The sequence below is a fragment of the Nicotiana tabacum genome, chromosome 24 (assembly GCF_000715075.1).
Source record: "Nicotiana tabacum cultivar K326 chromosome 24, ASM71507v2, whole genome shotgun sequence".
Classification (NCBI taxonomy): domain Eukaryota; kingdom Viridiplantae; phylum Streptophyta; class Magnoliopsida; order Solanales; family Solanaceae; genus Nicotiana; species Nicotiana tabacum.
In genome coordinates, this window is record NC_134103.1 from 98,448,152 (window position 1) to 98,462,806 (window position 14,655).

The 14,655-nt window shown below is 41.4% G+C and overlaps 1 protein-coding gene across 1 annotated transcript; it reads left to right on the top strand.

Moving 5' to 3' along the window:
* Nucleotides 1-12,256: 12,256 nt before the first annotated feature.
* On the top strand, nt 12,257-13,638 carry LOC142178339 (uncharacterized). The gene is made up of 2 exons (XM_075247673.1): nt 12,257-12,639; nt 13,605-13,638. Exons 1-2 carry the CDS (start codon nt 12,257-12,259, stop codon nt 13,636-13,638), a joined length of 417 nt encoding a protein of 138 aa, XP_075103774.1.
* The last annotated feature ends 1,017 nt before the right edge of the window (nt 13,639-14,655 follow it).

Genomic DNA, 14,655 nt, shown 5'->3' on the forward strand with positions numbered 1-14,655 from the left:
ATGTAGCAGCTCCCCAAGTTGATGAATTATCAGAGCGTATCTTTGACATCCATCACATTTTCGGACGAATTCCTTTGCATCTTTCTCCATGTCGATCCAGTAATACCCAGCCCTGATTATTTTTCGAACCAAAGATTCGGCGCACGAATGATTTCCATATGTACCTTCGTGGATTTCCCTCAGAATGTACTCAATATCACCCGACCCTAGATATATTGGAAGTGGCCATCGATTGATCTTCCGAACAAGGTTCCGTCTTCGGATAGGCTAAATCGGGTTGTCTTTGTATGCAGGGCCCTTGATTCTTTAGGGTCCGAGGGCAGCTTTCCATTCTTGAGATATTCTACGTACTTGTTCCTCCAGTCCCAAGTTAATCTCATTGAGTTGATCTCGGCGTGATATTCTTCCACCACCGATTTCATAAGCTGCACAACTTCACCAGAGTTGAACTCATTGTCTTCGATGGAAGATCCCAGGTTAGCAAAGGCATCGACCTCATTGTTTTGATCCCGAAGCACATGTTGTAAAGTCCATTCTTTGAACCGATGTAGCGTAACATGTAACGTGTCTAAGTATATCTACATTCATTCTTCCGTGACCTCGAACATTCCATTAACTTGGTTTACAATAAGGAGGGTGTCGTACTTAGCTTCGATCACCTCTGCCCCCAAGCTTTTGGCTAATTTGAGACCTGCAATCATGGCCTCATATTCAGTCCCATTATTAGTAAATTTCACAGTCTTAATAGATTGTCTAATTATATTACCTATTGGCAGTTTTAGTATAATACCAAGTCCGGACCCTTTTGTGTTCGAAGCACCGTCTGTAATGAGGGTCCATATTTTCGAAGAAGTTCTTGAGTTAACCAATAACTCTCTTTCGACCTCGGGTATCAGGGCCGGTGTGAAGTCAGCCACAAAGTCTGCCAAAATTTGGGACTTAATGGCGGTTCGAGGTCGGTACTCAATATCGTACCCACTCACTTCCACTTCCCACTTGTCTAATCGGCCCAAGAGTTTGGGCTTATGTATAATGTTCCTTAACGTATAAGTAGTTACGACACTTATGGGGTGACATTGGAAATATGGTTTTAGCTTCCTACAGGCACTTAGCAAAGAGAGCGCCAGCTTCTTCAGGTGAGGGTACCTAGTTTTGGTCTCACCTAAGGTTCTGCTAACATAATAAATTGGAAATTGCGTACCTTGCTCTTCTCGAACCAATACTCCACTTACCGCTACCTCTAAGACTGTTTGGTACAAGTACAGTTGTTCGTCTGTTTGTGGTGTGTGAAGTAGTGGCGTGCTTGATAAGTATCTCTTGAGATCTTCTAAAGCCCATTGACATTCCGGAGTCCATGAGAAGTTATTCCTCTTTTTCAACAGTGCGAAGAATTGGTGGCTTTTATCAGACGAATTCGAGATAAATCGACGCAGCAAGGCTATGCGCCTTGTTAGACTTTGCATGGCCTTTATGTTGTCTACGACCGTGATGTCTTCAATGGCTTTGATTTTGTCGGGGTTGATATCTATCCCTCGGTTGGATATCATGAACTCGAGGAATTTTCCTGATCCGACTCCGAATGCACACTTTTCTGGGTTTAACTTCATATTGTCCTTTTTTAGTATACTGAAGGTTTTCTGTAAATGTTTTAAATGGTCCTATGCTCACAGGGAATTAACCAACATATCATCAATGTAAACTTCCATCATTTTCCCTATTGTTTCCTGGAACATTCGATCTACTAGACGTTGATAGGTGGCACCAGCATTTTTTAATCCTAATGGCATTACATTATAACAGTACGTGTCGTATTTAGTGATGAAGGAAGTTTTCCTGGTCATCCGGGTTCATCCGTATTTGATTATACCCGGAATAGGCGTCAAGAAAACTGAGGATCTCGTGGCCGGTCGTGGCATCGATCACGCAATCAATGCTTGGCAAAGGGAAAGAGTCCTTGGGACATGCTTTGTTCAAATCCTTATAATCTACACACATTCTTAATTTTCCCCTTTTTAGGGACTACCACTACATTTGCTAACCATTCCGGGTATTTAACCTCCCGAATGGACCCTATTTTAAGGAGTTTAGATACCTCGTCCTTGATGAAGGCATGTTTCACTTCAGATTGGGGTCTCTTCTTCTGTTTGACCGGATTGATTTTCCAGTCCACGCTTAACTTATGAGTAGTTATCTCTAGTGGGATCCCTGTAATATCAAGATGGGACCAAGCAAAACAATCAATGTTAACTATAAGAAATTGAATAAATATTTTTCCTAAGCTCGGGAGATAGTCTCACGCCCAGGTATACCTTTCGATCGGGAAAATGCTCGATCAATAAAACATGTTCCAGCTATTCGTCGATTTGGTTGAGTCGGAGTCATCGGGGATTATAAAAGATAGGGAAACCCTGTAATCATCCTCTTCATAAGTCTTTCGCATATCTGACTGAATCGCGACCGGTATCGGTGATTGCTATTTGGTCTCTAGGTTGGCGCTGGAAATTGGTTCCTTCGATGTTGCAAGCGTCGATATCGGAACCACTTCTTCGATGGCAAACTTCTCTTTTGTGGCCGGTTGTTTCCCATAAATTATCTTGATTCCCCTGGGACCGGGAATTTTAGCACTTGGTGAAGAGTTGAGGGTACTGCCCTCATGTGGTGGATCCATGGCCTTCCGAGAAGGGCGTTGTATCTCATGTCCCCTTCGATTACATAAAACTTGGCCTATCGTATGATTCTTGCGGTATTGACCGGTAACGTTATTTCTCATTTGGTGGTTTCACATGCCATGTTGAACCAGTTCAAGACTCGGACTGCTGGCACGATCCTGCCTTGTAGACCGAGCTGTTCTACGACCTTCAACCGAATAATGTTGGCCGAGCTACCTGGATCAATTAACACACGTTTAATTCTAGTTTTATGTATTGGTAGAGATATTATGAGCGCATCATTGTGAGGTTGTATGATCCCTTTTGCATCCTCGTCGCTGAAGGATAAGACTCCTTCAAGTATGCAATCTCGAGTTCGTTTCTCCCTGGTAATCTCGAGTTCGTTTCTCCCTGATCATCTTCGACCCTTATTTTCGATTAATACCGATTGTGTACATCGTCCCAAGTAATGGAAGGGTATTATATTATCTCGTCCCTGATCATCTCGAGTCCATGAGTGAAATCCTGAACAAACCAATCATCAGCGACCGGAGGCATATCCATTCGTTCCATTTGAAAATGGGAGACGAACTCCCTGAGCATTTCATTCTCCTTCTGTTTGACTTTGAAAAGGTCTGATTTTATGGTTTCGACTTTGATGGCACCGGCATGTGCTTTTACGAAAGAGTATGCAAGCATAGAAAATGAGTCAATAGAATTAGGAGGTAAGTTGTGATACCATATAATGGCTCCCTTTGACAGGGTCTCCCCAAATTATTTCAGCAAAACAGACTTGATTTCATCGTCTTCCAAGTCTTTCCCTTTGATGGTACATGTATAATAATCTACATACTCGTTTGGATCAGACATTCCGGTGTACTTAGGTATTTCGGGCATACAAAATTTCCTGGGGATCGGTTTTGGAGACATGCTTGGAGAAAAAGGTTTTTGAACGAACTTCTTGGAATATAGTCCCTTCAATATCGGGGGTGCTCCTGAGATTTGATCTACTCTGGAATTATAGTTTTCAACCATTTTATTGTTCCCGTCAATCTTTATTTCCCCTGACTTTATCCACTTTATCAGCTCCTCGAGTATTTTTATAATCTTGAGGTTAGTCCCTGACTCTTGTTCATTCGACCTTACCACGGTCGGTTTCGTTCTGCGGGTGACTTCTTAGGGATAATTGGGTTCAACCCGACTTGGTGCCTAGGTTTGGCTCAACTGAATTATCGCCACTTATTGAGCTTGCGGCATATAGAAGAGCATGCGTATACTGATCTTGTCTTCAATGTTTTGTGTTTTTCGAGCTACCGGTCGGACACTACTACAGACGTTATTTTCAGGGTCGGTAGGCAAGTTTGCGTCGATGGCCACATGAGAATTTACATCAATTGGATCTGCAGTCTAAATTTCAACGACATCAGCGGGTGTTCCCACATTAGCGAGTGCCATGTTGTTATTCTCACCTTGATGATCGGCAACGTTGTCGATATGTAGAGGTGTTAATTGAGAGTTTATCATTTTTAGCCTGAAATCAAAGGCATTTCAAGAGCAAGTGTACATCAGTGTGTGTTGTGGAGATTTGTATCAAATAATCACTATTATATTTAGCCTCACGGTGGGTGCCAAACTGTTTACCCTCAAAATCAGATAACAATTAAATTTATACGCGGTTTTAAGGATACATGATCTAATTTGATACAAAGCTAGAAATCAGATTTAATATGAAAGTATAAATAGACAAATAAATACAAACCATGCAGATTGAATAACTTAAGCCTCGTAGGTTAACTTCCTTCGAATTTATATGTGATATTATTGAAGCCAGAAATATATGAACAAAGGTGGAAAAAATAGTATGTTGTTCTTTGAAGTATGTTACAATATTTTTCTGAATTACTCAGTTTCCTCTATATATTGGGGAGATGAAGCTTCTAAGACATTATTTTATAAGAAATTATGTAGACTGTTGGCTCCTTTTTTGACTTAAATCCGTGATTTCTGCCATAATGATTAGTTAATGGCGAGAATCACGGATCCTTGTCGGATGAGTTGGCGAAACCTTTCTTCGAGGCCATCAGAAGCAAGATTGGTCTTGCCTTTGGTAAACTTGAGGTCAAATCTAATGGTCTTGTCGAACTTCGAACCTCGATATTTCGGCCTTCTGTTATTTGACTCGGCAAATTTTTCTCGATCTTGTTCGGACTCGATCTCCTTCGGTTTTCTGGTTACGAGCTCAACGATGTATCTTCGCACCGTGGTTCGATATAACTCAAGATCGGGCTTTAACTTGTCATATTTTAATCTTGATTGGTCACACAAGAGGTGAACCCGATTTCGACCATATACAAATATATTTAGTATAATCCCACAAGTAGGATTTGAGGAAGGTAATATACGCAAATCTTACATCTACCATGTGAAGGTAAAGATGTCACGACCCGGATTTCCATCTCTCGGTACTGTGATGGCGCCTAACATTTCACTTGCTAGGAAAACCAATGTTAGAAATAGTTGTTAGCCATTTTTAACCATTCTTATTAATTGATAACCAAGAAAAACTGAATAAATTGAAATAGAATGAGTAAACAAAATAATTGCGATATCTAAATACAATTCCAGAACTGGTGTCACAAGTGCACGAGCAACTGGAGTACTACAAATAATAGTTTGAATGAGAGCATAACTGTCTGAATTGAAATAAATAGGTAGAGTAATGTAGGAGGGGATTTCAGGGCTGCGAACACCGTGTAGTTATACCTCAAGTCTCTGTCAAGCAATCTACTGACCGCCGCTAGGACCGACTCCAAAATATGCACAAGAATTGCAGAGTGTAGTATGTGATGACCCGATAGATCATTTGCAGTTTTAGCCTTCATTTTTTTGTTCTGGGGCGTCGGATAGCTCCATTTTAGCTTTTCTCGATTTGCGTGCGCAGTCCGCATCTTTTTACGGAAACGTTTTATGTGAAATATTAAAGAAAAGTGAAATTTTGCCTTCTGTTTTGTTGTTGCAGACGTTGCATTATTCGGATTAAGAGAAGACAAAAACTGCAATTGCTGATATTTTTGTTGGGTTGAGTTGCATTACAAGTGTGAGAATCGCCAATGGAATGAATCTTGATTTGGTGGTTCTTTGAGAACTGAAATTTTCAATCATATAGTTAGTCATGACAATAGTATTAGCTAGGATTCATTGGGTTGTGGAAAAGAAATTGGAGTACAACTTATTTTATATAAATACTTTTTCTTGATTTCTTTTTCCAATGTACCTAATTCTTTTAGCAGGATACCTGCAATAGTTTCGAGTGTGTATATATGATCTCTTCATTTCCCAAGATTTTGATTCATGATAAATTCACTCTTTTTCTTGTGTAAATATGAATAAACTCATGAGAAAGAAACCAAACACTCCAAATTGTGTTGCGTAGTAATGTAAATATGAATACGAGCCATTCCTTGGTCACTTGCCAAAAACATAGAAACCAATCCTTACAAGTTACAACAATAATTAAAACATTGACATGGATCTCAAACCATTACAACAACAACCATGACAACAACTAGGTTATACCCAGTGTGATCTCACAACTGGAATATAGGAATGGTAGAATATACGCAAATTTTATCTCTACCTTGTGTGAGGCAGAGGCTTTACGCAAAACCTTTAGGGGAAATATCAAAACAAAGGACTCTGAGAAAACATTGGTTCTATCTTATGCTAATCCACAAGTCCAAAAAACACTCATTTATTTGGACTAAAAGGAAAACAAGTTGCAGAGAATCAGCCAATACTTGGCGGCATACTAACTCTGTCAAAACGATCAACAATAATCCGAACTCTAGAGGGTCTAAAATCTTGAGTTAACGCCCAAGGCGGATGAATGAATTCGATAAGTAAGTTTGGCATCTCCGCTAAAATCACTTTTGCAGCTTCTTCCCCTGAAAATCCAACCAATTAAGGCCACATCTTGGGACAATGAGCAGGGGATGCAGAACAATATTTCTCATTACGCTGAACTTCATATGGAGGTGAACAGTCACAATTCTTACTCTCCATGTCTTTCAAGAACTTGAGTTTCGATGCAAATGCAAAACATTGTCCCTCATTAATAAGACCTGATTTCAGTACAATAAACTAAGGGTGCTTAAAATAGAAGCAACTATCATTTCCAGCCAATAATTAGGACATATTAATTGTATTTAGAAATTGCACTGATTAATTATTCTATTATCTTAGTGATGCCTTAGATGATAATTGCATCTTTGACTCTAACAATTAAGTAGTCATTTTGACTAAACAATCTAATCCACATGATTAAGGGTAACTCGTAATCTATTTTTTTTCACCCAATCATTAACACATCTAGTCAGCAAGTGCCTAGTCTCTGAAGCACATGGTTCGGATTTACATCTATATACAGTCAAAATCGAGTTTGCCCTTCATATGACTAATCGAGTCAGGAACATGATAGATCAAGGTTCAACCTCGTATATATCAAGCTGTGATGCGAAGCTAGGTTGTTGAGCTCGTGACCCAAAGACCGACCAAGATCAAGATCGGCCAAGATCGAGATCGAGCAAAATAGAGACTGGTCGAGATCGATCTTGGTCAAGACCGAGCAAAATAGAGATTGATCGAGATCGGTCAAGATTGAGACTGAGCAGAATAGAGGCCGGTCGAGATCGGTCAAGATCGAGATCGAGCCAAAAAATAAAAAAGACGGTATATCCGCAATTAGGGCGAGAATCTCGGCGGAAATCACGACGCATATCAAGGAGAGGTAAATTAATTAATTTATCATGGGATTCCTTCTGTATTTACAATTATATTCAAAGTAGGAATTCTCCACTATATAAAGAGGGTTTGATCGTTTGTAGAAAGGGGAAATTCTGATGCAATAAAAACAACACATTACCTTCTTTAAAGTTTCATTATTTTGTTACTATGTTCATACATTAGCAGAATCCTTACTTGTTTTGAGGGTGACCGAACTTGAGGGCTAATGCTAATTGATTCATTTGGTTTGCATTTATCTCTTTTATAGTTAAATTCAGTAGTGATAAATATATTTTCTCGGTTTGTACCAAGTTATATCATGTATCCTTAGAGTCGCGTATAAATTCAATTGTTATCCGTTTTTCGGGTAAAATAGTTTGGCGTCTACCGTAGGGCTAAGGATAATAGTGATTATTTGATACAAATCTCTGTAAAATACACTATTCTACACTTGCTCTTGGAAGTATCTTTGATTTCATGCTAAAAATGTCGAACTCTCAATTAATGCCCCTACATATCGACAACGAATCTAGCCATCAAGGCGAAAATAACAACGTGACGCCCGGGGATGAAAGGCCACCCGCTGACCCCGTTGGGACTCGGGTCGTGGATCCGATTAATGTTAATTCGCATGTGGCCATCTAAGCGAACCAAAATTTTGGTCTCGAAAATAATATCCATGGTGGAACCCGATCTGCAGTTCGAAATACCCAATATTGGAGAAGACGGGATCAACCTGCGTATGATCTTCGAAATGTTACAAGCTCAACAGGTGGCGATAGCTCAGTTGCAGAGCCAAACACAGGCACCGAGTAGGGATGAACCCGGTCTACCCCAAGAAGTCACCTACAGAACGGGGCCAGTTGTGGTAAGGTCAAATGAACAAGAATCGGAGCCTAACCCCGAAATTATAAAAAAGCTCGAGGAACTGACAAAGCGGATAGAGTCAAGGGAAAAGAAGATCGAAACAAACGACAAGAAAGTGGAAACTTATAACTCCAGGGTTGATCAGATCTCGAGGGCACCACCAATATTGAAGGGTTTGGATTCTAAAAAGTTCATACAAAAGCCCTTCCCCCCGAGCGCGGCTCCCAAACTGATCCCCAAGAAGTTCTGCATGCCCGAGATTCCTAAGTATAATAGAACGACCGACCCCAACGAGCATATCATCTCTTACACGTGCGCCATTAAAGGGAATGATCTAGGGGACCACGAGATCGAATCCGTATTACTAAAGAAATTCGGGGAAACCCTATCAAAGGGAGCAATTATATGGTATCATAATTTACCACCTAACTCTATCGATTCTTTTGCCATGCTTGCAGATTCTTTTGTAAAATCACACGACGGAGCCATAAAGGTCGAGACTATGAAGTCGGACCTTTTCAAGGTAAAGCAGAAAGATAACGAGATGCTCAGAGAGTTTGTATCTCGTTTCCAAATGGAACAAATGGATCTACCACCGGTCACAGACGATTGGGCCGTTCAATCTTTCACTCAAGGACTAAATGAACGAAGCTAAGTGGCTTCACGACAGTTGAAGCACAACTTGATTGAGTACCCGGCTGTTACCTGGGCCGATATACATAATCGATATCAATCAAAGATTAGAGTCGAAGACGACCAGCTGGGGGCTCCTTCTGGATCCATTACCAAAAGGGACGTCGATCGAGAACCAAGGTTGTACAGGGATCGATACCAACCGTATAATAGAGATTGTAGGGGAAACAGACCCAGGCACAACTCCGTATGAGGTGAAAGGAGAAGTCAGAGCTCTCGAGGGCTCATGAGCAAGAATGGTTTCGACAGGCATACCGGACCTAAGGAAGCACCACAATTGTTGGAGTATAACTTTAATATTGATGCATCCACCATCGTAACGGCTATCGGACGCATCAAAGATACTAAATGGCCTCGACCTCTGCAGACCAATCCAGCCCAGAGAAATCCCAATCAAGTATGCAAGTATCATGGCACCCATGGCCACAGAACGGAAGATTGTAGGCAGTTGAGAGAAGAGGTAGCCCGGTTATTCAATGAAGGGAACATTCGGGAGTTTTTAAGTGATCGGGCCAAGAATCACTTCAAAACAGAGAGTTCAATAGGCAAAACAAGCAAGAAGAACCGCAACACATTATTCACATGATTATCAGAGGGATCGATGTTCCCCAAGGGCCAGTGTTAAAACGCACTAAGGTGTCAATCATATGGGAGAAGTGATCTCGGGCTCAGGATTATATACTGAAAGGAACCTTGTCCTTCAACGACGAAGATGCATAAGGAATCATGCAGCCCCATAAAGATGCACTGGTAATATCTATACTCATGAATAAGACTCAAGTTAAGCATGTGTTAATTGATCCAAGTAGCTCGACAATCATCATTCGATCGAGGGTCGTAGAGAAACTCGGTCTACAAGACCAGGGTGTCCCCACGACCCTAGTGCTAAACAGATTCAACATGGCACGTGAAACTACTTAGGGCGAGATAACTTTGACAGTAAACGTGGTTGGGACCATCCAAGAGACGAAGTTCCATGTGATCGAGGGCGACATGAGGTATAACGTTCTGTTCGGGAGACCATGGATCCACAACATGAGAGCAGTACCCTCGACCCTTCACCAGGTTCTAAAATTCCCAACACCATAGGGAATCAAAACAATCTACGGGGAGAAACACGTCACAAAGGAAATGTTTGCCATTGACGAAGTGATTCCTATGTCATCACTCTCATCGACAAAGGGGTCAAATTCTAAGGGAAAATATGAGACCAAATAGCAATCACAAACGCCGGCCTCGACCTAACTAGAGAAGCAGGGGACTGACAAAGATGATGATTATAGGGTCCCTCGATCCTTCATAGTCCCCGATGATTCCGACGCTACTAAATCAACGGTCGAAGAGCTGGAGCAAATCATACTAATCGAACATCTGCCCGAACGAAAGGTATACCTGGGCATGGGGTTAAATCCCGAGCTCAGAAAAAAGCTTATTCAATTTCTTATAGCTAACATAGATTGTTTCGCTTGGTCCCATCTTAACAAGACAAAGATCCCACCGGAAATCACCACCCATAAACTAAGCTTGGACCCGTAGTTCCATCCGGTGTAGCAAAAAAGAAGACCCCAGTCCGAGGTCAAACATGCTTTCGTCAAAGACGAGGTAACCAAGCTTCTTAAAATGGGGTCCATCCGTGAAATAAAATACCATAAATGGTTAGCAAACATTGTAGTATTCCCTAAAAAAGGAAATAAACTTAGAATGTGTGTAGATTACAAGGATCTAAATAATACATGCCCCAAGGATTCTTTTCCTTTGCCTAATATCGATTGCATGATCGATGCCACGACCGGCCACTAGATCCTCAGTTTTCTCGATGCCTATTCCAGGTACAACCAAATACAGATGAACCCGGATGATCATGAAAAGACCTCGTTCATCACTAAATATGGTACCTACTGCTACAATGTAATACTATTTGGATTAAAAAATGCTGGTGCCACTTATCAACGCCTAGTAAATCGGATGTTCGAAGAACAAATAGGGAAATCTATGGAAGTTGACATTGATGACATGCTAGTTAAGTCCCTGCGAGCAGAGGACCATTTAAAGCACTTACAGGAAACTCTCAGTATATTGAAGAAATACAACATGAAGCTGAACCCGAAAAATGCGCATTTGGGGACGGGTCAGGCAAATTTCTCGGGTTTATGGTATCCAACCAAGGAATCGATATTAATCCCGACAAGATCTAAGCTATCGATGGTATCATGGTGATAGAAAACGTAAAGGTTGTGCATAGGTTAACCGGGCGCATGGCCGCCCTGAGGCGATTCATCTCGAGGTCCTCCGATAAGGGCCACCGATATTTCTCATTGCTAAAGAAGAAAAATAATTTCATATGGACCTCGGAATGCCAGCAGGCCTTGGAAGAGCCTAAACGGCACTTATCGATCCCGTCGCTGCTTCACATGCCAAGGGCAAACGAACAACTTTACTTATATTTGGCAGTATCAGAGGTAGCGGTAAGTGGAGTCCTAGTCTGAGAAGAACGAGGTATGCAATTTCCTATTTATTATGTTAGCCGAACCTTAGGTGATGCCGAAACTAGATATTCCCACCTAGAAACATTGGCGCTAGCTTTGATAAGTGCCTCTAGGAAACTAAAATCATACTTTCAATGTCACCCCATATGTGTTGTAGCAACTTATCCACTTCGAAATATTTTGCATGAACCCGAGATTTCGGGACGGTTGGCCAAATGGTCCATTGAAATCAGCAGGTATGATATTGAATATCGACCCCGAACAACAATTAAGTTTCAAATTTTGGCAGACACATCACACCGGCCCTAGTACCCGAGGTCGAAAGAGAACTGTTGATAAATTCGAGTACGTCCTCAAGAATCTGGACCCACTTCATGGACGGTGCTTCGAACGCGAAAGGATCTGGGCTCGGCATCATACTAAAACAACCCATGGGCAACGTGATTAGACAAACTATTAGAACTATGAAATTGACTAACAATGAGGCCGAATATGAGGCCATGATTATAGGTCTCGAACTAGCACAAAGGCTTGGGAGTGGAGGTTATCGAAACCAAATGCGACTCCCTCCTCGTAGTGAATCAGGTTAATGGAACCTTCGAAGTTAGGGAAGACCGAATGCAAAGATACCTAGATAAGTTACAAGTAACTTTGCACCAATTCAAGGAGTGGACTTTGCAACATGTGCCTTGAGATCAGAATAGTGAGGTTGATTCCCTCGCAAACTTAGGGTCATCAATCGAGGACAACAAGCTCGATTCGGGGGTCGTCATGCAACTAATGAGGTCAGTAGTCGAAGAAGGCCACGCTGAGATAAATTCCCCAAGCTTGACCTGGGATTGGAGAAATACATACATAGAGTATTCGAAAACTGGAAAGCTTCCATCAGATCCTAAAGAATCGAGGGCCCTGCGCACAAATGCAACACGATTCACCTTGTCCGAAGATGGAACCTTGTTCAGAAGAATGTTCGATGGTCCATTAGCAATATGTATGGGACCAGGAGACACCGAGTATGTTCTGAGGGAAGTTTACGAGGGCACTTACGGGAATCACTCTGATGCCGAATCATTGGTTCAGAAGGTAATCAGAGACGGTTATTACTGGGTCAACATGGAAAAAGGCGCAAAAGAGTTTGTTCAAAAATGTGACAAATGCCAAAGGCATGCACCAATGATTCACCAACCCGGGGAATCGATCCATTGGTTCTTGTCACCATGGAAATTTATGAAGTGGGGAATGGACATCGTTGGCCCTCTTCCACGGGCACCAGGTAAAGCTCAATTTATTTTATTCATGATTCACTATTTTTCTAAATGGGTTGAAGCACGGGCCTTCGAGAAAGTTAGGGAGAAGGAAGTCATCGACTTCGTTTGGGATCACATCATATGTCGATTCGGGTTGCCATCCGAAATTGTGTGTGATAATGGAAAACAGTTCGTCGACAGCAAAGTGGCCAAATTCCTCGAAGATCATAAGATTAAAAGAATCCTATCAACACCTTATCATCCTAGTGGGAACGGACAAGCCAAATCGACAAACAAAACCATCATCAAAAATCTTAAGAAGAGGCTAACCGACGCCAAAGGGAGGTGGAAGGAAATTCTGCCTGAAGTTCTTTGGGCATACCGCACAACTTCAAAGTCCAGTACTGGGGCTACCCCATTCTCATTAGTTTATGGAGCCAAAGCTCTAATACATGTCGAAGTCGGGGAACCGATTATCCGGTTCCGATATACGATAAAGAAATCAAATAACGAGGCCATGAATACAAGCCTAGAACTATTGGACAAAAGGCGTGAAGCCACCCTCGTTTGATTGGCCGCCCAAAAGCAACAGATCGAGAGATACTACTATCGAAGATCCAATCTTTGATATTTTAACATCGGGGATTTAGTGTTATGGAAAGTCACCCTCAATACCCGAAACCCCTATGAAAGAAAATTGAGTCTGAATTGGGAGGGACTGTACCGAATCCTCGAAATCATCGGAAAAAAGGTCATATAAGCTCAGAACGATGAATGGGGAACAACTGACGAGCAATTGGAACATATCTCACCAAAAGGGTACCACTGTTAAGGTACGCCCCTTTTCCATTCCTTTTCTATTTTCAGATTAACGCTTGCAGGTTGTCGATAAGAAATGACGATGGATTTCTTTAGCGAAGGGAACAAAGTCTTTAGGTCTGAAAGCACGTGTTGCACTCTTTTTCCCTCAAACCGATTTTGTTCCAAAATGAGTTTTTCTGACGAGTTTTTTAACGAGGCAACGATGAATCGTGCTAACTTAGAATTAAGCCTGATTACGAATCGGCATCGAAGATCCATTCAACATTATCTAAGATTCCTTTGCAATCAACCTTGAATACTGGAGGGGCTACCCTCGGATATGCGTTATCTTCAAATATCAACTCTAGAAAGGAAACTACTTCATCAAAGGAGGAACTCGTTAGATAGGATTTATTGTAAGGATCAAACTGTCAAATCGAACCATGCCCATATAGATGGTTCGAACCCTGTTTCAATAGAGAATAAAGAGAAATATGTTCCTTACAAACATCTTATGCTTTAAAATTTTTCTTCTTTATCTTCTCTCTTTACAAAGAGCTTCGTACTTCCGAATATAAACAAGCCCAAGGGTAATACTTAACCGGAATACAAACGATATCTCCCTTACTCGGGGATTGCCATCCAACTCAAACAGTCCAAGTCATCGGGCCTCGGGAGCAAAAGACCTAGTAGGCAACTCCCCGATTTCTAAAAGTTACAGCCACCCCACTTAGAAACTATTATCTCGGGCAAGCCCAGATAAAATAGGAAAACAAGCTCAATGGGTAGCTCCCGAACTAAAAGTCTACGGCCAATTTAACACGGCTCAGAGACGTCTGAAATCCGTAACAAAATTAGGCCTTCGAAAAATAAAAAATACTTTCACAACCGGTTCTAAAGGCTACCCTCGGCAAAATCTCAAACTTAAGATGTTTTTCGGGAAAAAGTTTGATAACATCGAACCCCAATAACGCCTTAACCCAGAAAGGAAATAAAGTCAAGGTTTGTTCGAATCCTCGAACACAACCTTATTGTTTCATGCTAAGGCATTTTCAACCTTTGTAAATACAAATAAAGCAAAGGAAAAATACGAGAGCCGAAAGGGAAAACAAAGCCTTATATTTATACATA